Source organism: Daldinia caldariorum, assembly GCF_022478825.1.
Source record: "Daldinia caldariorum strain CBS 122874 unplaced genomic scaffold F4812scaffold_11, whole genome shotgun sequence".
NCBI classification, from domain to species: domain Eukaryota; kingdom Fungi; phylum Ascomycota; class Sordariomycetes; order Xylariales; family Hypoxylaceae; genus Daldinia; species Daldinia caldariorum.
The window spans coordinates 465,804-490,919 of record NW_025953047.1 but is presented as its reverse complement, the minus strand read 5'-3'; the positions used below and the strand labels follow the sequence as shown (position 1 = coordinate 490,919).

Here is a 25,116-nt window from a genome sequence, read left to right as displayed (position 1 = left end):
GCTCGACGTTCGCGTCCCCCTTTTCTCGTCTCATTCCGTTGCCGACTCGCGCAAGAAACGCTGCGGCAGAAATGAGAGTCAGCATCTGCCAGAGATCATCGGTAGAACATTCTACGCGAAGTTGGCTGATATCTTTTTTTTTCTTGGGGGATGAGACAATCGCATCGTGCGTTTCTTCTTTTAATAGTAGATAATTTCCGTAGGTTGTTTATTGGGAATGCTTAGTTAGGTCAAACTTCTACGGATAGGAGGTCAGGTCACTGACAGGAGGCTAGGTATCTTATGAGGTATCTTTCATAGTTTTTTTTTTTCTCTTCCAAGTGGACCAGTTATTTTCCTTCTAAGGGTTGAGGCGGACGATAGTGGGGAAAAGGCAGGCTGCCTATCGTGTAATCTTGAATGAATTTAATACCAAAATAATATGAACGAGAGAGGGAACAAATAGAGAATCATTGGGGTTATTAATCATGCTAACGTCGATACTAATTTACAATAATTCTACGTTAGCGGATTAGCTCCCGTATGGTAGATTAGGTTAGGTTAGGTTAGGTAGGTTCTCTTGATGACTACCTCCTATGTATTATTCGCGGTCTTGATATTTATTATTGTTTGTTGATTTGTTGATGCACTGGAAGTATGTACCTAAGTATTTCATGTATAGGTGATGTTCCAACTGTATGGATGTACCTAGGTACTTGATAAGGCGTCAGATATCGAGAGAAGATTCCAGGCCGAACAAGGCAATGAGGGGCAAGTAAGCCCTGGAAAAGATAGACTGGAAAAGATAGAAAGGTACGGTAGCACAACCTTACTTCCATTTACTGGACCAGACGCTAGGTACCTATCTAAAGGTATTTAGTGGAAGTGAGTGGAACGTTAGGCACTTTGTGGTACCAAAGTACCATTTCTCGCATTTCTCGCACAAGCCAGGTGCCAAAAGTTGGAGACTCAGGCGCAATTTTGGAACCTTGGCAGCCCTGGCCGCATTTACTGATTTCTCCTCCCGCACCTTAAACCTCGTCGATTTTCAACATCCTTCAAACTTGACGTACCTGTAAACAATCCCGTCCTTTCCCTGTTCACCAAAACTTCTTCAATCCTGCACCCAAACACTTCATTCCTCAATTTTCAATCCTAATATTTTCTTCTTCTATTGCCTCTAGGCTCGTAATCTCTCCCTCAAACCGCCCAAGATGACTACTGAGGTAAGTTTTCAATACTTCGACTCCCCTTTCCCACTCCCCAAGTCTGCCTTGTCTTGGGCAACGCTGCTATTCGCCTCCGCCGCGCCCGCGCACCGCTGTGTAGCCTTGAGTTATATCCTTACTTTGCCATTCTATGGATGATGGATTGTGCTAACATTACTTTTTTTCCCTTGTAGCGTGAAAGGTTCGTACCGCACACCCTCCCTCCCCTCCCCTTCCCCGCCGTATCTTGTTCATACTTGATGCCGCCTTTTCGTGTACCGAGGGGAATGAAAGCCGCTAACCAGCATCATTTAACAGCAAGACTTTCCTGGCCCGCCTCTGCGAGCAGGCCGAGCGTTACGATGAGATGGTTACCTACATGAAGGAGGTTGCTAAGCTTGGTGGTGAGCTCTCCGTTGACGAGCGCAACCTTCTCTCCGTTGCCTACAAGAACGTGGTCGGTACCCGACGTGCCTCTTGGAGAATCATCTCGTCGATCGAGCAGAAGGAGGAGTCCAAGGGCTCTGACAAGCACGTCTCCACTATCCGCGACTACCGAAACAAGATCGAGACCGAGCTCGAGAAGGTTTGCCAAGATGTTTTGGACGTCCTGGACGAGAGCTTGATCCCTAACGCCGCCACCGGCGAGTCCAAGGTCTTCTATCACAAGATGTTCGTAACCTTTTCATTGCGACGTAGTTTCGTATGATAGCCACATACTAATGTTTGATTTGCCCCACATAGGAAGGGTGATTATCACCGCTACTTGGCCGAGTTCGCGTCTGGCGAGAAGCGAAAGGTCGCTGCTACTGCCGCCCACGAGGCTTACAAGGTGAGTTTTTAAGTTATGGCCCTTCTACTATAAAGGCTTTATCTAACCTTACGTCTCCCGTTTTTAGAGCGCCACCGACGTTGCACAGACTGAGCTCACCCCGACGCATCCCATCCGTCTCGGTCTTGCCCTCAACTTCTCCGTGTTCTACTACGAGATCCTCAACTCGCCCGATCGTGCTTGCCATCTCGCCAAGCAGGCCTTCGACGATGCTATCGCCGAGCTTGACTCGTTGTCTGAGGAGTCTTACCGTGACAGCACTCTTATCATGCAGCTGCTCCGTGACAACCTGACCCTGTGGACTTCGTCGGAGAGCGCCGAGGGCGAGGGTACAGGTGCCCAAGAGGCTGCTAAGGAAGACAAGCCCGCCGAGGAGGCTGAGAAGCCTAAGGAGGATGCCCCTGCTCCTACCGAGTCTTAGATTGCCTTTTATGGATGACCTCCTTGCCTCAACTGAACATGCATATTCTGTAATACTTCTGAAGGGCCAGAGTTCCGTCGATACCCATATTGGCAAAGATTTGTAGCATCGGTTGGGGAGGACGGTAAAAAAAAAGAGGGCGTCTGTTTTTGAGGCGGGAGCTAAATATGAGCAGAATGTCGGTCTTCACTCGAGGATACGTCAGTAAGAGGCTGCTTTTTAAAGTAGGGCCCGCTACTTGGCAATGCGATAACTTTTTCCACAACTATGGCTGTATTTCAACTACCTCTACCTGTATAGGGGCGGCGAGGGCTCGTTGGTGGTCGTGTGGACGGTTTCATACACGTTTCCCCTGTTTGTTTTTTTGTGGTTTTTTTGAGATCAGATATCTCACGTTTTTTTCTTTGATCATCACCCATTGCAACATCATCCCCTAAAGTCGACCTTGTACACCGGTCCTTTTACGTATTATCGGGAAAGATTAGGTAGTTTACGGGTCCGCTCTCGGGTGGGAATTGCGAAACGATCCATGCCTTGATTCATCGACCGGAGAGGCAAAGCTTAGCTCTGCTTTGCTTTGCATGTCAACGGCTCGGCTTGAACAGACTGCGATACTTAATTAGGCTGGATTTCTGCTTTGATGCATGTGTTTACTACTGCATTGATCAATTACCCCCGAATCCACATCCAACGCAATGCGTATGCCCCGATATCAGAAATTAAAAAAGCAAAAATTAACCCTGAAGTATACCAGGCCCTTTCGCATTTACCTAACTAGATCTCGTGTGCTTTGTAAAGCCTTGACTTGTTTCCCTTTAATTATAGTTGCTAGTAGATACGTGACTCGTGATTCGATAGTAATAGTACGTAATGGTAGGGCTGTATACCTACCTAGGTAGGTAGGAGGTATCTTTCTCGAGTTATTGTAGTAACCCCCTACCCCCTAGTAACAGCTCTAGTAATGTAGCTCGAGTTTTCGTCTTTAGTTGGACGACCATTCTTACATGTGCTTCACTATAGGTATGCCATACCCAGGTATTTTGTATAGGTACATGATTACCCATATAAGTAAAGCAAAGGGTTATTTGCTTGAAATACTATACCTATCACGAAAACTGGAACTTGACGGTTATTCCGACGGAGCTATGATTATAATACCTAGGTACCTAGTTTAGGTGCCTGTTACCTACAATACCAGAGGTACCTAAATGTTGGACATACAGTTGGCTTATCTCACGTGAAATACAGCGTTGCAGCTCACTGCCTACTGCGTATTTTAGGTGCTTTCAGCCTCACGAGTACAAGCCAATACAGCAGGACCTCCCCACCCAAGACTAGGTTCTCTTTTCCTATTGGAAAATATCTAAAAAGATAAGTGGCCCTTTCTCCACAACAGAATTTAAACCAATTTAATCCATCAATTCGCAGGGCTGATCCTGGGAAAAGCCGAAGGCCAACGTCACAGGGCCGACAGGGCCAACTTTCAACTTTCAACTTTCAACTATCAACTCTGCAATAACTCTCTCCAAAAGCGCATGTGCTTCATGCATTTAAACAAACTCGTAACTCAAAAACATATGGATGTCTCCTCGGACTTTGTTTTTTTACTTCTTCGCTCAACTGTTTAAATCTTAAACTTTCCATGGTAGCATGTGCTACTTTTCGATACTGTTGTTGTCGTCTTCCTTCTATCCTGCTGTCCTGTTAGTTCAGCATGGATCAGTATTCTTCCGCAACTCGAAATGTCGCTACAACTCCGTCGGCTGAGAAGTCCAGCCAGCTACTCCTCCGCGAGTATCCTCACCGAGCTATTGCCATTGCGACACCGACACATGCCCTGATCTTCCGATATAGCCCTACCACGAGCGAGGCAATCGCAAATGGCTCGCTCGCCTCCGTCCCGTCAGCACGGCCCCGGGCTGCCGGGGACGGCCCCGTGTCTAAGTGCATGGTCGAGTTCACTTCTAATACTAAGCAGCTGCTTAGCGAGTTTAGACCCCTTACTGCCCGACCGATCTACGGAACCTTAGGCCTTATATCTATAAACCAGGACGTATTCCTATGTGTAATCACTCAGGCGTTACGCGTTGCGACGGTGCGACCGGGGGAAACGGTCGAGAAGATTGCGAGTGTCGATTTCTTCTGCCTCAATAGCTCCGAGTACGATAATGTTGTGTCCCTAAACACGTACGATAGTGAACTATCGGACTCTATGGCACCGTATGGCCAAAACCTCGGTCGGCGGGATGGCGAAATAGAATATCCCTATCAGGAGTTACAGAAGCTGTTGAGCAATGGTAGTTTCTATTACAGTACAGACTTTGATCTGACCAACAGGCTTCAAGACAGGCCCATAGATTCGGACACGTTCGATATTGATAATTTTGACGATTCGTTTCTATGGAACTATTTCATGATTAGTCCTCTGGTTCAGTTTAGATCTCGGCTCTTGGCACATGAACGGGAAGCCCTCGATGCTTCGAGGATTTTAACATCCGCTATTAGAGGATTCTGTTCAACCATGACAATCCCTCAGAGCGCAGCGCCTCTGAGGTATGGCAGGTCTGGCCTCCCCTCCTTTCTCACGGTTATTTCCCGTCTCTCATGTAAGCGAGCTGGCACTCGCTTCAACAGTCGAGGTATCGACGATGATGGACACGTGGCCAACTTCGTCGAGACGGAAACCATTTATTGGAGTCCTTCTGGTGTTCTCTTTTCGTATGCGCAAGTCCGCGGCTCGGTACCAGTGTTCTGGGAGCAGACTCCAGGGCTCATTCCAGGTCAGCAGAAGATAACTATCACCCGTTCAGCTGACGGGACGCAACCAGCCTTTGACAAACACTTCGAGGATCTAGAACAATCCTATGGTGCAGTACACATTGTTAATCTGCTTAGCGCAACAAAACCGGGCGAGGCAGAGCTGACGCATCTATTTCACTATGGGTTGGAGCATTGCTCGCTTAGTCGTGCAGGTGAAAAGCAATCTGCTGACCATGCTCTACTACGAGAGACGGATTACGATTTCCATATGGAGACCAAGGCTGCGGGATACGAAGCTGCCCGAGAAATTCGTCGATATATCGACCATTCCGCCGACGGATTCGCGTATTACCTCGCCGAACTCACCGATGACATGGTCGATGCGAACGAACCGGCAGGCCACCAAAGAATGGTTGTCGTGCTTCAGCAAGAAGGAGTCTTCCGGACAAACTGTCTAGACTGCTTAGACAGGACCAATCTGATCCAGACGTTGATATCACAGATGGCTGTTGAATCTTTCTTAAATCACCGCGGAGAATACGCCGCTTCAGATTTCTGGGTGCGGCATTCTACTCTGTGGGCCGACAATGGTGACGCCCTTTCTAGGATATATGCTGGAACAGGGGCTCTCAAATCCTCTTTCACAAGACACGGTAAGATGTCTCTAGCTGGGGCGTTCGCGGACGTTCGAAAAAGCGCAACGAGGCTCTACATTAACAATTTTGCCGACAAGGCAAGGCAAAACACGATCGATATGCTCTTGGGACGATTGGTTGGCCAAGCTCCTGTGCATCTCTTCGACCCTATCAGCGACTTCGTATCTGGTGAACTCAGCAAGCGCGGTGCTGAGTATTCGTCAAATGAAAATATTACCATGTGAGTCTTGGGATACATTACTGCATCTTGATATCATTAAACTAACTGTACACAGGTGGGTCGGGACATTTAATCTAAACGGTCGTACTAATGGCATTGACGAGGATTTGTCTCCTTGGCTTTGCCCTCAGGAGCTCGGTTCGATGCAGCCTGAGATCATGGCTGTCGGTTTCCAGGAGATTGTAGAGTTGAGCGCGCAACAGATCATGAATAGCGATCCCCGTCGGAAGCAGTTATGGGAGAGAGCTATTAAGAGGACACTAAACAACCGTGCTAAGCAACTAGGAGGCGAGAGGTATGTTTTGCTTCGCAGTGGACAGCTCGTCGGCGCGGCCTTGTGTATCTTCGTAAAGGCATCATCGCTTCCTAAAATAAAGAATGTCGAGGGAAGTGTCAAGAAGACAGGAATGTCCGGAATAGCAGGAAACAAAGGCGCGGTTGCAATCAGGATGGAATATGCGAACACACAATTATGTTTTGTAACAGCCCACCTGGCTGCCGGATTCGCTAATTATGACGAGAGGAATAAGGATTACGCTACTATCCATCATGGATTACGATTCCAAAGAAATAGGCGTATTGACGATCATGGTAAGTCGATCGGTACCTATGAATATGGTACACTGGTTCTTATTAACATATTGTCTGTAGACACGGTCATCTGGCTTGGTGACTTTAATTACCGCATCGGACTATCACACGAAAGGGTTATGGATTTGATTCAGAAGAAGGACCTAGAGAGACTCTATGAAAATGACCAGGTATGACTATACCACTACACTAAAGGAACAGACAGTTGCTAATATTTCCCAGTTAAACCTCCAAATGGTTGCCGGTCTCGCCTTTCCATATTATTCAGAGGCTAGAATTACTTTCATGCCAACTTACAAATTTGACGTTGGAACCGACAGATATGATACATCGTAAGTATCTATAATATAACGGTAACTTCTATGAATTTGGCTAATAAGAGAATAGTGAAAAGGCCCGTATTCCTGCATGGACAGATCGTATCTTAAGGAAAGGTACTAATATAAGACAACTGTCGTATAACTGTGCCTCTTTGCGCTTCTCCGACCACCGTCCGGTATATGCTACGTTTCAATGTACGGTCAGCATTATAGACGAAGCACTTCGAGAACAGATCAGCCAGGAACTGTACGAGCGTCGCAAAGCTGAGGTTGGCCACACGGCTGGCAGTTTAATTAGTGACGACTCCGAAGACGATGAAGATCTTATCGGTTATGATCCCATCGAACCAGGTCTACCTCCAGCAAGCTCAGATCGACAAAAATGGTGGCTCGAGAACGGAATGAGGGCAAAGTCTACGGTTGGTCCGCCTAAGTCTAACAACGGCAATCGTGATAATTCCGCTATGATATTGAACCCTAACCGTCCCTCAAATCCATTTTCTCCAACCGAAGAACCTGACTGGGTTGCGATCCCCAGGTCTAATTCAAGACTTTCGTCATTTTCTAGCATCTCTAGTTCTCCGTATGAGCATATCAACCACTCCACACTTCTCTCGTCATCTGCAGCATCGAACTCTTCGCCTAGGAAGTTGCCGCCACCGTTCGACCCAGCAACATTGCCTGTTAAATTCGGCCAAGTCAGCTTGCTTGACGAGCAGATGCCCATGCATAGGAACGAGCCTCCGCCGCCGCCGCCGCCTAGAAGGCAGACGTCTACAGGCGTTGTACAGCCATCTCAGCCGTCCGCTTCGTTAATCGCACAGTCTATATTGCAGGAACCAACGTCTAACAGGTTGCAGCAGCCATTAATGCCGACGGCCTCCTCATCCCAAGCGTCAATCAAGTCTAAAGCGCCCCCGCCCGTAGCAAGGAAACCAGTTCACCTCATGTCTACCTCTCCAACAACTAGTCCAGTACTCCCCGAAACTGGAGGCTCCGGCTCGCCTGTAGAGCAGCAAACGCCGAAGCCGCCCATCCCACGCAAAACTTCCAATGCTGTCTCCAATTTGACAGCTAGACTCGAAGCTAGTAGATCTGGAGCATTGACGGGAGGAATGTATAAAACCGTGGCTCCTTCATCTCATCTAGAACCTATTACCTCTAATGGACATCCTGCTGGGACACCGGCCCGCGTTCCATTACCCGGGCTAGCCGCAATAGAACGCAAGCCTGCCTTGCCGACGCGCCCGCAACCACAGCCGCAACATGTGCAGCCGCCACGCCCGGAAACGAAGGAAACTACGGTTGATCTCCTGGGCGGCGATGACGGTGTTGACGTGAACGGATGGGATACGTTGAAGCCGAGCTAGTTAAATTTTTTTAAACCCCATCGCTTGTAGACTTGTACTGGGTTGTCAAATTTCAATACAGCATGGCGTTTGCGGCGTTGGGAGGATTATAGTTAGACTAGTATATAGAAGTCTCGACTATGAGACTACCTAAGATAAAAGTCTTGTCTTTTGTCTTTTTTCACTTATATGCCAGTTTGAGATTATTGTGATATTGTTAACTTGTTGGTAGTTATAGTGTAGTTATATATTATATTATATAGTAGGTAGAATACCGGTAACTACATGGAGATGTCAATAAAACAACCCCATATATCTCGTATAATTAAAGCTATTTGAATTTAAATCATTAGAGATTCTAGCTTATGACTATTATATAATAGTAAGATAATAAAATATCTGTTTAATTTTAGGTGGCTTCCATGTCTCTTGCCTTGTGTGTTAGGTACTCTCATTTCATCTACATGGGTAGTAGGTACCTTTCATGTTGCAATGGTAATTTCCGCCTGTTGCTACCGTATACCGAGTTTACCCCGTTGAATTCTACGTCATGCTAAGATAAGATAAAGTTCTAGGTTAAGCCTTCTGGGCCTACGCGTTACATCAATAGCTCTTGCACCACCTGGACAGTGGACACAACCTTGAATCTTCAAAGCTTTAACCCGGTAGGTTTTTTTTTGTTAGCATGAATTAGCAACAATTTCTACATTCATCTATACAAACAGTCCTTCTTTCAATCATGAATACCTACCTAACCTAAGGTAGTTTATAACCCGAGTAACGGAAATGCTTGCGGTCCCGGCTCTCCTATATCGACCAATTAAATTTGATGTACCGTTATGATATGCCGAGATATCGATCACTCGAAGTTTTGCGAGCGGGTTCACACAAGTCCGCGAGAAAGTTTGAAGCATCGACGGGGACAGACAAATCAGCTTTCGGAGTGTTTGGATCTCGGAATAAAGCGATATTCGAGACAAGATGTCGAACCCTTGCCTATCAGTATCGCAGTTGGTATGTGATAGAAAGATGCAGATGATCGAAGCCTGGGTTTCCGAAGTCGAAGCGAGCCAGATATACTGCGTATGCTCTAGGAGGAGAGTGTTACCTAAAATCGAAGAGCAAGCCGCCACCCCTGAATCACCAATAGATAGCGGGCTGTCATCCTTGACAGCCCATGCCAGAAAACCAGGACGTAGGGGCCCGCCGAAATGTGCCGTATGCCGCTTTCCCTTCGATGGCAATACCAAGTTTGAGAAGCTTAGGGAGTTTGGAGAGATGGGTCTCGTACGCTGCGGAAGTCCACGGTCCGTATACAGCCTCGACAAGGAGACCAAGAACAAATTGGGGCCTCAATCATCATTTCTTGCTTTTGGAACCCGTAAGAGACAAAGGCCAAAGCAGACGACTACAAAAGACAGCTCAATATCGGACTCGTTTGAAAATTTCAAAAGCCGGAGCAGAAGGAGCTTAACATCTTTTAGAACGAAATTTTTCGATTGGTTCGACAACGACCATACCATCCCAGAGGACCGCCCTCGAGCTACAGAAGCTTATGCTCAGTATAGGTGCCACGACACGCCCACAGCATCAATGGAGGACTTATGGAGTGGTGATGACAACTACAGAAAGCCTGAATTGACTCTTGATGAAACCGCAGCTCGTCTCCGGAGAGCCGCTCACCTCCTAAGCCGAATAAATCCATAGTAGGCGATAACGAACACTAGGAATCGCCGACAAGTTGGACGTATTAAACGTTACGTAGAAGAGTTAGAGACAGAGAGGGAGGGAGAGAGGTATTATGAAAAAGAAAAGGAGCATATTTGATTTTGAGGAGGCATGTTACTTTTTCTCCTAAGCGCTGGTTTTTCTCGGCATAGATATATTATTCATTGTAGTAGCATTGGGTCACTTCTGAGCGGCATAGGGACAGGCGTTAAGATATGGATATAACTGGCAGCATTTGTGTTTTCGAGTAGGAATACCGAATACCTATCAAAATCGGCCTAACAGTCGAGTTTTGGTTTATTAAAACAGAGACAGGAGTGCATATTGATATTCTAGTGCTCGGTGCTCAGTTAATCAACCACCTATATAGCTTACAATATCATACCGTGGATAAGGAACTTCCTACTAATGGGCTTCAAGCCGGTAGGTACCTATAATAAGTTACAATTAATTCACTTTGTTACCTGAAAGACACACATTATTTTGGTGTACTGTAGAACAGTTGGCATGAATGACAAGAAAAAGTGAACATATAAAATATAAGGTAGGCTGGCTAGGCTAGATACACATTTATACGGTAGAGACAGAGAGAATGAAAAACGAATTGAACAGCGCAGGCCTCAGATTTAAATATTTGAGATCATTTCCATTATGGATATCCCTCTTCCTATCATATATGTTTATATTGGGGTATCATCACCGGCCTGCCTGCTGCTTTGAAAACTTCCTAGCCAGAGAGCTAGAAATGGAATGACGAAGGGAAAAGCGTAGACCTACGAATAATGTCACACTCGTGATTATCATTACCTATGACTTCTTTATAGAGGCACATTAGTTCTCCTGAAGGGTTTATGGACGTTGAAACTCCCATGATAATAGCTCCACGAGGAAAGTTGGTCCTTATGACAATGGTTATTGAATATCAGGAAAAGAGAGGAACTTGAGCATATGTCGCGTTGAATAAAATTTCTGCAATATTTATTTTGTACGCTAAGAGCCGTGACCCCCACTGTTTAGTGGTGGAAAAACACAAAAAGCATGGAACAACCTTATCATCATAGTGCATAAGTAGTACATAGTATTGTACATTCCTTGTTAGTGCAGATTAGTGCAGATAGGTAGGTACCTAGGTAGTGAATGTCAATGCACAGACCACATGCAAGAAGATATCCAAATCTGCCAATGCTCCCAGACTTCATTTAGCTGCATATGCTTTTCCTTTCTACATACTACCAACTTTTCCTTCGCGATCATCATTGTTCGCCGATCTCGAGAATTTCATTGTGATCCCAACTCTGTCCCTCGTCGCGTCTTTCATTTCGGGAGATGATGAAACGTCACAATTACATTGCTTCTTTATTATAACCGTGTTATTTATAATCATTGCGATTTTTATTCGGTCCACGTCTTTTTCCATTTTCCAGCCTCGCGCCAAACTCGCATTTCTACTCGCCTCTCACCACCACCGCCACCACCACTACCACCTTCGCTGTGTTATTGAACTGGTCGCGTAACATCTCCTACAAACAGGAAACATGGCCGACTTTAATAACTTTGGCACTTCTGACGAGGAGAATGCCGAGATTAAGAAATTGACCCTTGAGGTGGCAAGTAACCCAAAATATTCCTACCCGCTTTGACCTTGGTGTAGTATTTCAACCATCGATTCTTCGCGACGTACTAACTATAAGCTAGGAAGCCGATACCGACAATTTCGAGTCGTGGGAGAAGCTCATCCGTGCTTGTGAGGCTCAAGAAGGAGGTCTCAACCGAAATTCAAGTCCCCAGGCACTAGCTACTCTTCGCGATGTCTACGATCGATTTCTCCTCAAGTTTCCTCTTCTCTTCGGGTACTGGAAGAAGTACGCTGATCTCGAATTTAATATTTCCGGTCCTGAATCTGCCGAAATGGTATTAACTTCCCTTTCCAATTATCTCGGTCGATTCTTGCGGGCTAAGTTGTGACTAGATTTACGAGCGTGGATGCGCGAGTATAACTAACTGTGTTGATTTATGGGCTTCATACTGTTCCTTCAAGATGGAGACCACTCATACCCCCCATTTGGTCAGAGAGTAAGTAAAACCGGACGTTTCCTACCCCATAACATTTACCACCGACAGAGCAAAAGCTGCATCGCGACCCTTCACACTATCGGAGCGTTTAATACACGACTGCACAACTGCTCAGTCGTTGACGGTGAGAGATGCCAACAGAATCCATAACATGTTGGATACTTTCTCACACATTCTGCCAGGCCGTGGTTCCCTACAATGTCATTGGTTTGACCTTGAACATCCTCGTCGCACTCTACACCCAGCGCCTCAAACGGATTGATTTGGAATCGGAATAGTTGCTTGCACAAATCCCTCCTCTTCTGTATTTGCCCTCCTGCCCGCCCTCACTCCCCACCCCCCCCTCTGCTTGTTTCTGTTTTTGCTGATCTTTCCCTTCAGGCTTTTCGAGCGAGCCGCCACTGCTGTCGGCCTCGACTTTCTGGCACATCCCTTCTGGGACAAGTACATTGAGTATGAAGAGAGACAGGAGGCTCACGATAAGATCTTTGCCATCTTGCAGCGAGTCATCCATATCCCGATGCACCAGTATGCTCGGTACTACGAGCGCTTCCGGCAACTTGCCCACAGCCGGCCTATCAAGGAGCTTGTACCGCCCGAGACGCTTGCCCGTTTCCGGGCGGAGGTAGAGGCTGAGAGTACTGCGTATGGTGCAATGCCACGAGCTGAACTGGAAATCGAGCGAGACATACGTGTCAAGATCGATTCTATGTTCTACGAGGTCTTCCAGAAGACCCAGGATGAAACAAATAAACGATGGACTTACGAATCGGAGATTAAACGGCCGTACTTCCACGTTACCGAGCTTGAAAGTTCGCAGCTAGCTAACTGGCGGAAATATCTCGACTTCGAAGAGAGCGAGGGTGACTTTGCCAGGACGACGTTTCTCTACGAGCGTTGTGTCGTTACTTGCGCCTTATACGACGAGTTCTGGTTGCGATATGCCAGGTGGATGTCGGCTCAGCCCGGGAAAGAGGAGGAAGTTCGTCATATCTATATGAGAGCTGCCACTCTTTTTGTACCTATCAGCCGTCCGGGCGTCCGGCTGCAGTTTGCTTACTTTGAGGAATCTTGTGGCCGCACTGGCGTCGCCCGAGATATCCACGAAGCTGTATTGATGCAGCTACCTGATTGTGTAGAGGCTATCGTGTCTTGGGCAAACCTCGAGAGACGACAAAACGGGCTCGATGCCGCGATTCAGGTCTATAAGGCTCAAATTGACGCGCCACACGTTAATATCTTCACGAAAGCCGTTCTTGTTACCCGGTGGGCTTTCCTCTTATGGAAGATCAAGGGGTCTGTCGAGGAAGCAAGAACCGTGTTCCTTAAGAACGTTCAGTGGTATGCTGACAGTCGTCATTTCTGGGAGAAGTGGCTTGAGTTTGAACTGGAGCAGCCGACGAACGCCGAGACGGAATCCCAGCATTCCGAACGTATCAAGCATATTTTTGATGAGCTATTAGCCAAGAGCCGAATATCATCGACGGCTAAGAAGGACTTGTTCTTGGTCTATCTTACCTATCTCCAAGAGAGAGGAGGCGCAGAAGCGATGAAAGAGTTCCTTACTATCGATCGTGAGATTTACGGGTATGTTCCTCTTTTTGAAGCTACGTCTACGCCGATATGCTAACTTTGAATGTAGTCCTACTTCGTTATCAGCACTTGATAAGCCGGCAATTAAAGAGAACGGCGCAGCAAGGGCACCCCTAGACGAGGCTACCAGAGCAAAGGCTGAGAGTAGATATCCTGCATATTACGAGTACTATATGGAACCCGAGTCCAACCCGCAAGGAGCTGCACCTTTCGAGTAAGCCCGAGTTATAATATAACTTCAGCTTGGACTCCTCGAGTGTTTAGGGAGGGGGGTATGTGTCCTAGCCTCGATGAGTAATGATATGATACTTTGGGGAGTAAGGCGGGAGCAAGGTGTTTGTATCATACTTGACTTTCCCCGTTGTGTAAGGATTAGTTATAATAAGGGGGAGACAAACTAACTATATGAAGTCCCTAATGGACTGGGATGAACAGGTAAAAGAGGGAAACTGGCGTGTGTATATTGGCCAGGAATATTCTACTCGAGGAGCTCACTGCACTCGAAAAGTTACTAGGCAGTAATTTGTACGCATGTCACTACTTTTTTTTTCGCGGTTGATTGAAATAAACAATTAATCCATCAGAGAGAGACGAGCGTTTTATATGTTTGCCAAGTTCAACCCAACTAACTGGAAGAATATCATAGTTAATTGATTACGTCACGTCTAATTTCAAGCCGTGTTCGAGAACTTTTCCACTGGTTCCGGTTGAGTCATGTATGAGTGAGATAGTTGGCCTAATTATTGAGTCATCCGTGAGAATTTGATATCCGATGACAGACTCGGCCTTTTTTTTTCTCTCGTGAATTGGCATGTAGAGTAAATACTAAGTATATGGTTGCTAATAAGGACGAGACGCTCTCTACCGAAAGCGCGAGCCGGTAATCGGAGATAAGACTGTGCTTAGCTTAGGTAAGCTAGGTGCTGGGGGGTTTTCTCGCCCTTCTCGGGTGCGGCGCCGTGCGGACAAGAGCGGACTACCTACCTAAGGTACAAGAGGTATCCATCCATTAGGTCCACTACGTCTAAGTACGTAACGTACCAGGTACTAGTGTAGGCACCTAAGTTAGATGCTCCGTTTTGCCCAGACAAGCCAGAAGTCCCCCAAGGGTTTTAAACTAGATTAGGTAGATATGTGGATATAAGTCAGGTATACGAGCCCAACTTTCTAAATATGGTAGTTGGTTAGTTGTTATAAAGCAGTTTAGCTTGATTGACTTGAAGGAAAAGAAAATGATTGAACGACTGATGAATAGCTTCCCTATTTTCTCTCTCTCTCCCTCGCTCTTTTTTCTTGTGGTTATGATCGTTCGATTATCAGCTTAGAGTATTTCGGGCCAATTGGATCTGATCTGTGTAAATGATACGTGGGGGATGGGCGGGATGGGCGGGGGACCCCTCCAGGTTGTATGTAAACCTTTTTTTTTTTTTCGACGTAGCTTTTTTATATTGCATAAAAAAAAAGACAGCTAAACAGCTTCAGACAAGAGTTGTGTTACATGAGCGTTGAGCATGCGCAGGTTGCATGCATGCGTGGCCTCGTGAATGCAGAGGTCCTATTCGCTACGTTATAAGTCAGCATCAGATGTTGCCGTCGGTTACCCTTCATCACTACATAGTACACTACCTAACCTACACACTATAATTTTAGACAGGCATGGCAAGTCCGCAAGGAGAAGAGAAAATGGGAAGTTACCTACCTCAAGTTACGTACCGTTTTAAGATCCATCTCTCTCTCTTCATGGGGAGGACCCACTTCAAGTAGAAGCCGAAAGAAGGGGAAACCAGGATGTCGCCACCCAATTAGACGGCTTAGAATTCTTTCTTACTAAACAATTCGGCCTGCTTTTCCTTAACGACGGGACACTTTGCCGTGCTCGGATTTCTTTTCCCTTGTAAGCCCTTATTAGATTAGAATTGGCCTCTCTGTCTCTGCCTCTCTCTCTTCCCTCACCGTCCCTCTTTCGTCGTTAAAGTATATATCAAACTCTTTTTGCTTTTTTATTTCTTTCTTTTTTTCATTTAACCAAAGTCTCCTTCCCTTGCTTAAACCTAATTGGTATTTCCTCTCTGCTGTGCATTAGGAAAGATATCAAAAGTAAGACATCCCACCTATATCCCCGCCAATATTTCTTTTTAGATATCCCGTATTGTCTAACACATGCCGGTGTAGATGTCGGCTGCAACTGTATCCCGCCAGATGGCCCGCGCCGCCCTGCGTGCCTCCGCCAGAAACACATTCGCTACGTCTTCCCGGCAAGCCTTCCGACAGCAGGGCCGACGATTTTACTCGTCAGAACCCCCCAAGACTTCCAGCTCGTCGACTCTGATCTACCTGACCGGTGCCGCCGTCGCAGGTGCTGCCGGTTACTACTTTTACACCTCGAACAACTCGGGCAGCGTCAAGGTGTTCTCCCCCACCAAGGACGACTACCAGAAGGTGTACAACGAGATCGCCAACCGTCTTGAGGAGAACGAGGAGTACGACGACGGCAGCTATGGCCCCGTTCTCGTTCGTCTTGCGTGGCACGCTAGCGGTACCTACGACAAGGAGACCGGTACCGGTGGCAGTAACGGTGCTACCATGAGATTCTCGCCCGAGGGTGACCACGGTGCGAACGCCGGTCTAAAGCATGCTCGGGACTTCCTCGAGCCCGTAAAAGGTATGTTATATCCCCCCTTTTTTTCAATGTCGGTTACCAGACGCGCTAACATATTTTTTATAGCCAAATTCCCCTGGATCAGCTACTCTGATCTCTGGATCATTGGCGGTATTGCCGCCATTCAGGAGATGCAGGGCCCCACTGTCCCGTTCCGACCTGGCCGTCAGGACGGAGATGCTGCGGCTTGCACGCCCGACGGACGTCTTCCCGACGGCGCCAAGGGAACCCCTCATCTCCGTGACATCTTCTACCGCATGGGTTTCAACGACCAAGAAATCGTTGCCCTCGCTGGTGCTCACGCCCTTGGCCGCTGCCACACCGACCGAAGCGGATACGACGGGCCGTGGACCTTCTCCCCTACCGTCCTAACCAACGACTACTTCCGCCTCCTTATCGAGGAGAAGTGGCAGCTGCGCAAGTGGGACGGCCCCAAGCAATACGAGGACGTCAAGACCAAGTCGCTCATGATGCTACCGGCTGACTACGCCCTCATCCAAGACAAGGCAACGAAGCCTTGGGTAGAGAAGTACGCCAAGGATAACGATCTCTTCTTCAAGGACTTCTCTGCCGCCGTCACCAAGCTGTTTGAGCTCGGTGTGCCTTTCAAGCAGGATACCGAGAAGATTATCTTCAAGCCTGTTAATGCCTAAATTTAATGATACCATCTGATAGAATTAGAAGGGGACGTATTAGAAAAAGATGTAGAGGAGGAGGATGATGAAGCTAGACCCAAACCCAGACCCAGAGCTACCTAGACCTAGATCAAAGAAATATACCTAGAAAGAGGTGTCGTGTCATGTCATAGCCATTGCCAAGAGAAGGGAGGAGATGAGAGAAAAACGAGAGAGAGAGAGAGACTGTGTGATACCTGCCCGGGATAGGGCTTGATTGAGTTATATACTTGTTTTCATTAGCCTAGTTGTCTGTTAGATTTTAACAAGCGAAGCTTAAGAGTTGTGTATATCAACGAAACATTCCCATCGCTGTATCCATGTGCTACGTATTGATATAAGGTATGATGTATTTACGTATGGTGCTTCTGTGGATGATTGAATTGGAGATGTTTTAATAGGTCGACGTAATAACTGCAAACGTACTATGTAATGGAGATCCTTTTCTTTTTCTTTTTCTTTTCTCCACTGCCATGTGCTGCATGTGGTCACTAGGCCTTAGGTACCTCTTAGTTTAGGTAGGTACCTCTCTCTTTTTTTTGGAGATGGAGTCGTTGTAGGTTGCCCCACGTTTTCCGATAAGTCTTTTACTACCTCATAGTATGTACTGTGCCTTCGTTATCCGCAAAAGTTCCTCCATAGTGCCTACGTCAAAAGTTCGATTTTAGCTCCATTCTTGGTGATTCTACAACTTTTAACCACTTACATCCCACTGGCACCACTAACCTAACTCCTTGGATAGGGGGTTGTACATACCTCCTGAGGTACCTAATTTATCTCCCAACTCATTCTTTTTTCTTTCTTTCTTCTTTTCCTTTTGCCCCCCCAAATGGCTTCGGCGCGCATCCCGGCCCTGCGCAACCTCCTCCTCGGCCGGCGACAGCTGCTGCTGTTGCAGCAGCGCCGCTGGGCCCAGGTCCACGACGTGCGCTTCGTCGCGACCACCCAGCCCGCGCGCAGCGTCGCCGAGAAGTACCGCGAGAAGCTTGACCGCAAGGCCCGCGAGGAAGGCCTGCGCGACATCGCCGAGCTGAAGGAGGCCTACAGGGACCGCATCCAGGAGCTCCGGAGGAAGGATACCGTCTCCGTCCCCGGCCTCGACGCCTTGCTTGCCGACGAACAACCCCCTGCTCCGTCGTCGTCGTCGCCGGCCGCGGATAAGGTCCAAGGGCGCGCTGGAGATGGGTCTGCTCGGACAACGCCGCCCGTCGGCGGTGCGGCGGCTGCGAGTACCTCCGGTGCAGGCGTCAAACCCCTCTCCGAGATCCTCGACCTGCCCAAGGCCCGCGCGCTCCCGGAGAAAGAGCTGTCCGCCGTATGGCGCCTCCGGCACGCGGCGTCGCCGAACTCGCTGTGCGCGGTGATCCCCCGGGCGACGTACCTGTCGATGGAGGCGACGGCGCGGCGGCACCCGTCGTTCGTGCTGCCGGTGCCGCGGGGCGCGGACGTCGGGGCGGAGATCCACTTCCTGCAGTGGGTATTCGACTCCTCTTCTACTTCCACCTCGGCATCCCGCACGGCCACCGTCCTGTTCACGCAGCTGGCCGAGTACAAGGCGCGCGGGGAGTGGGCGCAGCCGCACACGAGCATCACGCACTACGTCGACGCGGGGCTGGCGGGGGTGCTGATGGCGGGGAGCGTGGTGGACGGGCGCGGGGCGAGCGTCCAGGACGCCAAGTGGCTGGTGATGCTTCTGCAGAGGTTTTACGGCGGGGAGGGCAGGGGGGGCGAGAGGGATGGCGGGGAGAAGAGGAGGTTGCTGGAGGAGTTTGGGCGCGGAGATGGGAGGTTTAGCGTGGAGAGGTTGTTGGAGGAGAGCGAGAAGTTGGGTTGAGGAAGGAAAGGGGTGACGGTGACGGTGACGATAATGGATAAGCTGGGTCAAGAACGCAGCTACATACCTACCTAAGGTACCTAAGCTAAGGTATCTAGGTAGGTAGGTAGGTAAGTAAGAAAGCTGGGCTTGGGGAGGAACGGAGACGATACATTAGGTACCCCTTGGTATAAAGGCGAGGGGGGGAAAAATAACATGTATTTTGAAACTGGCTTAGATGACGGACAATGCTGCTCGTGGATAGACGAACAGGAAAAGAAAAGGAAAGGGCCTGTAGTCGGGCTCAACTGTACGATCATCTGTATAAATGCTATAACTTATACGCATATGGGTATTCTAAAATCTAGATATAGAAAATTCTACAGCTGAACTTCCATCCTACTCTTCCTCTTCTTTACGTCTTTCTCCATCCCATCCACATCTCCTTCTCTCCCTATTTATTATCCTTCTACCACCAACTTTATTAGTCTATAGGTACCTAAGGTACCTAATCTATAGCCACCCTCACCACCACCATCACAACTAACTTCTCATCATAACTTCGCCCCGTCAGCCCTCTGGTCCTCCTTCCTCGCCTGCTCCTTGAGCACCCTGCGCAGCAGCTTCCCGCTCGCGTTCTTGGGCACCTCGTCGAGGAAGCGCACGCCGCCGCGCAGCCGTTTGTGCTGGGCGACGCGCGCCTCGACCCAGGCGACGAGCTCCGCGGCCTTGGGCTCGGTGCGCGGCACGTTGGGGTGCAGGACGACGTACGCACGGGGCACCTCGGTCTCGCGCTCCTTGTCGTGCGCGGGCACCACGCACGCGTCCGCGACCTCGTCGTGTCCCAGGAGGACCGACTCGAGCTCCGCGGGCGCGACTTGGAAGCCCTCTGGAGAAAGGGTTAGTAGGAGTGATTACGAGAAGTGTGGGAAGGAGACGAGATGAGACGAGACGAGGAGAGAAGATGGGGTGTGAGAATAAGGAATGAGGTACGGAGGAAAAGGAAAGGAAAGAAACGAAAAGGGAAGGGAAGGGAAATAGATAGGTAGGTAACTTACTGTACTTGATCAACTCCTTCAACCGATCCGTGATATAGAAATTCCCCTTCTTATCCACATACCCGATATCCCCCGTCTTAAAGAACCCGTCCGGGCTAAACGTGTCGCTCTGCAACTCGGGCCGATTCCAATACCCGGGGAAGACATTGGGGCCGCGAAACCAGAGCTCGCCCTCGCCCTCGCCGGGCCCCCTCTCCTCGCCGGACTCGACGTCGACGACCTTGGCCTCGACGTTGGGCAGGAGCTTCCCGCAGGACCCGTTGTACCGCTTCCAGTCGACGAGGCTGCCCTTGGTCACGGCGGGCGCGGTCTCCGACAGCCCGTACCCCTGCATCACGGGGATGCCCAGCCGCGCCCACACCTGCTCCACGAGCTCGCGGCCCAGCGGCGCCGCCCCCGAGTTCACCCACTTGACGCTCGACAGGTCGTACCGCGCCACGGACGGGTGCTTGGCCAGCGCGAGGACCACGGGCGGCGGGATCGCCGCGAAGGTCACGCCGAAGTCTTGGATCGCCTGGCAGAACTTGTCGAGGTCGAATTTCGGCAGGATGATGGCTTGCAGGCCCATGAATATGCTGTGCAGGGCTATGCATGTGAGGCCCTATTTTGTGTAAGCTTTTCTTTTCTCTCTCTCTTTTTTTTTTTTCTTTTTTTCACTTACGTATACGTGGAAGAAAGGCAGCACCGCGATCTGCTTGTCGCCTTTCCCGTCGATCCCGCCGGAGTGGTATATGCCGTTAAACTTATCGCAATGCCCGAGCTGCGTGAGGTTGGCGGCGATGTTGTAGTGCGTCAGCATGACCCCCTTCGGCAGGCCCGTGGTCCCGGAGCTGTAAACGAGGAACGCGGTATCCTTCTTCGGGTCGAGGCGCGGGCGTAGCGACAACCCCAGCAGTCCCGAACCGCCGCCGCCGCGCAGCTCGGTGAAATGCTTGAACTTCCCCGTCGGGTCCCGCGCGTCGCCGAGCAGGATGATGCGGTCCTCGGGCAATCCGATGGTCTTGGCGGCCTCGAGCACGGTCGGCAGCATGGGCACCTGGGTGACGATTCCCACGACGCGGGAGTCCTTCATCTGGTAGGCGAGCTCCTTCGGCGTGTACGTCGGGTTCGCGGTCGAGCAGGCGCCGCCGGCCCAGTGCACGCCGAAGAACACGGGCGCGTAGTCGACGCTGTTGGGCGAGAAGAACCCCAGCACGTCCCCCTTCTTGAACCGCCATTGCGACCTGAGCCCCCGGCCGAACTCGAGCGCTGTGCTGCGCGCCTGCACCCACGTGTACGACCGCCGGGTGTCCGGGTCGATGTAGATCTCTACGAGGCCAGGGTTAGAGATGAATCTGCATCAGTTCTTATATGCTTCTATCCTGTATGTATAAATATACGTATAACTATACGTACTAGGTAACTATACATATATTGTTTACGGGTTATATTATATATAGTTCGGCGGGATAGGGAATAAGTAATAGGTAGCAAATATGTAGCAAATATAGCATTTATTCACCTTTATCTTCCGGAAACGGCCTGTCCTTCCTCTCGAACACGAGCTGCCACAAATCGGCCTCGGGGATCTGCAGCGGCGGGTGCAATGACTTGATGACCACCATGGTGATGATGATAGTGACCGTGATAGGAATAGGGATAGTGACGACGATGACAACGACGGGATATATAACGGAAGTAAGAAAGAATTAACAGTAAAAGTAGTAACAGCAGAACAAAAGACGGTCCGATTTATACTTATACATATACATATAAGGTAACTGTAACTGTAACTATTCGCACATGCGCAAAAAGCAAATGGTAAGTCAAGGTGAAGAAAGTTGAAGATACCTAGATCAGTGAACCCAGGCTCCCGCGGTTCAAGCTTCCGAGGTAGTTTAGTTATTAGTTAGGTCAATCCCCACACACACACATACCCACACAAAGGAACCGTGGGAAGCCGTGGAGCTTTTCTTCAACCGATATGGCCTCCCCATGACCACGCCAAATGAGTGGAGTCTGTTGGGGGTGAGAAAAAGGAAATAGTATGTACATAGTAATAACTTGGGCTTTATTTCAGACGGCTAGGATAGGTATGGGGACCCCCTGATCTTGTGGAGGAATCATAATCACTAATCCCAGATGAGGTAAGCTTCATTGTGCCGTTGCGGGGAATTTGGAGAACAGTATAAAGATATTCAGAGTAATCAAATAATATAAGTATAGACATTATATAACTATGCTCTATGTAACCTATCTGCTTTTTTATATACGTCAACTACCTACCTATATATACCTAACTAAGTAACTATAATTATATACCCATGTATCAATGATATAGCATTATCATATGGAGTCGCTTCCGTACCGTCATGCATTCATGTCAAAACGTGTATAAATCAAAAAGGGGGTATCGTGCTTCAACCAATAACTACGCGGAATCGCTGCTCGACTGCTCAGCATCCCCATTATCCACCCCGGCCTCTTCTGGTCGTACCCACGCCGCAACATCCTCACAGCCCTTCGGTATTCTGCATTTGTCTCTGACGTCGCACGTCTTCCATAAAACTTCCCGAATCTCCTTGAAAATCTGATCCACTGCGTCCATTGCCCAAATCACATCTAGGTGCTCATAGTCCGGCAAGATTTTGCTGTGCACCACTCGGACGTTCGGCTCTCTTCCTCTCTCGAACCGTCGCAACAGCTTCTGCCCATCTACAAGATTATCTTTTCCCGCTACCCAAAGTGCAAATGGACACACCTTTTCGTTATACCAGGCCGTGGCACCCTTGGGTTTCTTATGGTGCTCTCTATTCACGTTTTGCAGAATCGAGCTTCGCCGTGGGCTGGTTGTTTCGGCGAGAGGTCCGTCTGTCCCATCCTCATTCTCCTCGCTCCGCCATTCTTCTTTAGTAGAGAGAATACATTTGTGTCTGGCGAAGCATTCTCGACCTAACCACCAGCGCATCGACTCGGCACTCACATAAACAGGAGCAAACTGGAACATCCGGTCCCTTAAGCCACGGTCCCAACGGGTATCTGTCCAGTCGAACAAGAATGAGAACACTGTGTATCCAAGGCGTCCGTAGATACCGGAAGGTAGGATCGAGTGCATGGTCATCATGATAGGAATGAAGGCGTGAATGCCAAACATGACCCGAAAAAGACCCGGTGATATCACACGCATGAACTTGAAGTACATCTTGCCAATCAACGGCCCGGCATAGGCCGCTGGAGCGAGGGCACAGAACACGGTGAGCTTCTCTCCGAGCTCGGGGCGCTGTTCTTTAGCCAGGGCTACAAATGTTTCTGTCGTGCCTTGAGAGTGACAGATCAATCCGATCTTCTCAAATCCGGTCTCAAATAATACCCTCGAGACTAATGCTGATAGATCAAATACTCCCATCTGTCGAATATTCCAGCACCACATACGCGGGTCTGAATAATCCAGCAAAGCGTGTTTTGGGTGGAAACCGCATCGATTATTCCCCAGCCACACGTCGTAGCCCGACTTGCAAAGATAAAATGCCAACGAATCGTCGTCGTTGACACAGTACGCTCCTGAGCTTTGAAGCAACCCATGCATCAGGAGCACAGGAAACTTGGGCTTCCGGTTGGGGTCCTTTAAACGTTTCCTGTTGTCTCCCGTGAATAACTCCGGTCCTTGATAGGTCCGCTCCTGATCATCCAACCTGGTATATTCGCGGGGATCGTAGACGTGCCATAAATCAATGATAAATCCATCTTCGGTTTGCACATGGAATTCCTCAACATCTAAACCGACCCTCCGCGCATAATATCCCACGTCGCAGATAACGGGATCGGGTCCACCTTCGGTCGGAACGTAGCCTTCATTTCCTTGGGCATTCTCTTGGTCCGAAGTCCCCTGGCTTTGAGATTTCCGCCTCTTCCACGCCTTGTCTTGTTCCTTACGTATAGTCTGCCTTCGAATTTCCTCGTCGCGAAAGGGCCTTCCAGCGTCAGGGTCTCGGAATGTTATGTATTTCCAGACCGTATTGCATGCTCTAGGTATGCTCGTAAACAACGCACCGAGAACAATGACGCCAAGGAAAGCAGCACTGAGGAAAAATGATGTTGCACGAAAGGTCCAACATTGTAAATCGCGAAGTAGAGACGGCGGTCCATACAAAGGAAGAGGAGGAAAAAGCGGATTCGTATTTGTTGGTGGCATCGACCTCCGCAACGAACCCTCGGACGATTTCTGCGCGGCCTGGGCATTGTCGTATGTCCCTAGGCCAGAGACATTGCTTGCCGGTGGGAGGCTATCGCTGCTAATATGATCAGTCGGTTCTTTCTCTTTGGAAACACTGCTATCTAGCTCTTCTTTCAGTATATTTAGTTTATGCGCTTGCTCAAGTGGGACGGTAGGGAGTCGGTTCCCATCGGCTGTGACGATGACCGGATCCTGTGGCGTGACAAATTGAGCTTCGACAGCAACTGTATCCTGATGCTCGTTATTTTGGGTCGTTTGGAGTGAGAGTTTTTCTGCCTGTTGGGCGAATTCAGCAGCAGTCGCCGCGCCGGGCGACTGCGACCTGACTTGATGATTGTCGCTACTAAGTCCCATTGCGATTTATTTTGTAAATACTGGAATATATTCATCTAGCCTTGAATGTGATATGTGAAGTTTCTTTATGAACTTGTTAGACAGAAAAATAGGTTTGCTTCGAAGCCTAGGTGATTGAAAATTAAAGAAGAAAAAAAAGACGACTCGGGTGATCGACCGTTGCCAAAGTTAGTTGGAATTTAGTAGTGAGATTCAGGTAATCCGGTAATCTTCACTTCACAATAGGGTGTCAGCAGCGAAGCCGCGTCATGGTTTTCCTAGAGGGAATATTGTGAGCCGAACCCGGATTAGAATCCAAGGCAGTCAGCCACCGATGAAATGAAGATATCTCAAAGCAGGGAATTGGCGTGCTACTAGTGTAAATCGGTGAGTAGCATTACGATCAAAGGGGTCATGATAAAAATGGAATGTGATCCCCCCTATTACAGGGATTTAGAAGCGTAGAATTTTGCCAAGGGGCTTCCCGGAGATCAAGGAATACTACGTCAGAATGCAGATCGAAGCCCGACTTTGTTGTGTGCCTGTTGGCTGGTGGTTGATTCCGAACCACCGGAAACTAAATAAAATATGACTTTGGGCGATGAATGGTTCCCCTGAGAACGTCAAGTCGAGTTG

General features: G+C 48.8%; 8 protein-coding genes across 8 annotated transcripts; 6 read left to right on the top strand and 2 right to left on the bottom strand.

Moving 5' to 3' along the window:
* Window positions 1-1,193: 1,193 nt before the first annotated feature.
* On the top strand, window positions 1,194-2,440 carry F4812DRAFT_460308 (14-3-3 family protein; the record flags this gene model as incomplete). The annotated part of the gene is made up of 5 exons (XM_047937676.1): window positions 1,194-1,205; window positions 1,382-1,389; window positions 1,506-1,859; window positions 1,932-2,019; window positions 2,087-2,440. The coding sequence occupies 5 exons, from the start codon at window positions 1,194-1,196 to the stop codon at window positions 2,438-2,440; spliced, it is 816 nt and encodes a 271-aa protein (XP_047789063.1).
* A 1,290-nt stretch (window positions 2,441-3,730) lies between these two features.
* On the top strand, window positions 3,731-8,666 carry F4812DRAFT_432660 (SacI homology domain-containing protein). Its single transcript, XM_047934551.1, has 5 exons — window positions 3,731-6,076; window positions 6,132-6,667; window positions 6,728-6,837; window positions 6,890-6,999; window positions 7,055-8,666. Exons 1-5 carry the CDS (start codon window positions 4,155-4,157, stop codon window positions 8,355-8,357), a joined length of 3,981 nt encoding a protein of 1,326 aa, XP_047789062.1. The 5' UTR covers window positions 3,731-4,154; the 3' UTR covers window positions 8,358-8,666.
* A 271-nt stretch (window positions 8,667-8,937) lies between these two features.
* Window positions 8,938-10,534, top strand: F4812DRAFT_432658 (uncharacterized protein). The gene has a single exon (XM_047934550.1). The coding sequence runs from the start codon at window positions 9,318-9,320 to the stop codon at window positions 10,041-10,043; it is 726 nt and encodes a 241-aa protein (XP_047789061.1). The 5' UTR covers window positions 8,938-9,317; the 3' UTR covers window positions 10,044-10,534.
* A 1,115-nt stretch (window positions 10,535-11,649) lies between these two features.
* F4812DRAFT_432656 (uncharacterized protein) lies at window positions 11,650-13,801 on the top strand. Its single transcript, XM_047934549.1, has 4 exons — window positions 11,650-11,671; window positions 11,760-11,975; window positions 12,034-12,137; window positions 12,519-13,801. The coding sequence occupies exons 2-4, from the start codon at window positions 11,973-11,975 to the stop codon at window positions 13,765-13,767; spliced, it is 1,356 nt and encodes a 451-aa protein (XP_047789060.1). The 5' UTR covers window positions 11,650-11,671; window positions 11,760-11,972; the 3' UTR covers window positions 13,768-13,801.
* A 2,128-nt stretch (window positions 13,802-15,929) lies between these two features.
* On the top strand, window positions 15,930-17,042 carry F4812DRAFT_451687 (heme peroxidase; the record flags this gene model as incomplete). The annotated part of the gene is made up of 2 exons (XM_047936250.1): window positions 15,930-16,392; window positions 16,456-17,042. 2 exons carry the CDS (start codon window positions 15,930-15,932, stop codon window positions 17,040-17,042), a joined length of 1,050 nt encoding a protein of 349 aa, XP_047789059.1.
* A 508-nt stretch (window positions 17,043-17,550) lies between these two features.
* Window positions 17,551-18,937, top strand: F4812DRAFT_64545 (ATP11-domain-containing protein). The gene has a single exon (XM_047939267.1). The coding sequence runs from the start codon at window positions 17,893-17,895 to the stop codon at window positions 18,895-18,897; it is 1,005 nt and encodes a 334-aa protein (XP_047789058.1). The 5' UTR covers window positions 17,551-17,892; the 3' UTR covers window positions 18,898-18,937.
* A 233-nt stretch (window positions 18,938-19,170) lies between these two features.
* F4812DRAFT_432633 (acetyl-CoA synthetase-like protein) lies at window positions 19,171-21,967 on the bottom strand. The gene is made up of 4 exons (XM_047934548.1): window positions 21,436-21,967; window positions 20,596-21,242; window positions 19,935-20,535; window positions 19,171-19,765 (listed from the first exon to the last, which is right to left on the bottom strand). Exons 1-4 carry the CDS (start codon window positions 21,536-21,538, stop codon window positions 19,431-19,433), a joined length of 1,686 nt encoding a protein of 561 aa, XP_047789057.1. The 5' UTR covers window positions 21,539-21,967; the 3' UTR covers window positions 19,171-19,430.
* A 153-nt stretch (window positions 21,968-22,120) lies between these two features.
* Window positions 22,121-24,793, bottom strand: F4812DRAFT_64307 (alpha/beta-hydrolase). The gene has a single exon (XM_047939264.1). The coding sequence runs from the start codon at window positions 24,499-24,501 to the stop codon at window positions 22,345-22,347; it is 2,157 nt and encodes a 718-aa protein (XP_047789056.1). The 5' UTR covers window positions 24,502-24,793; the 3' UTR covers window positions 22,121-22,344.
* Window positions 24,794-25,116: the final 323 nt, after the last annotated feature.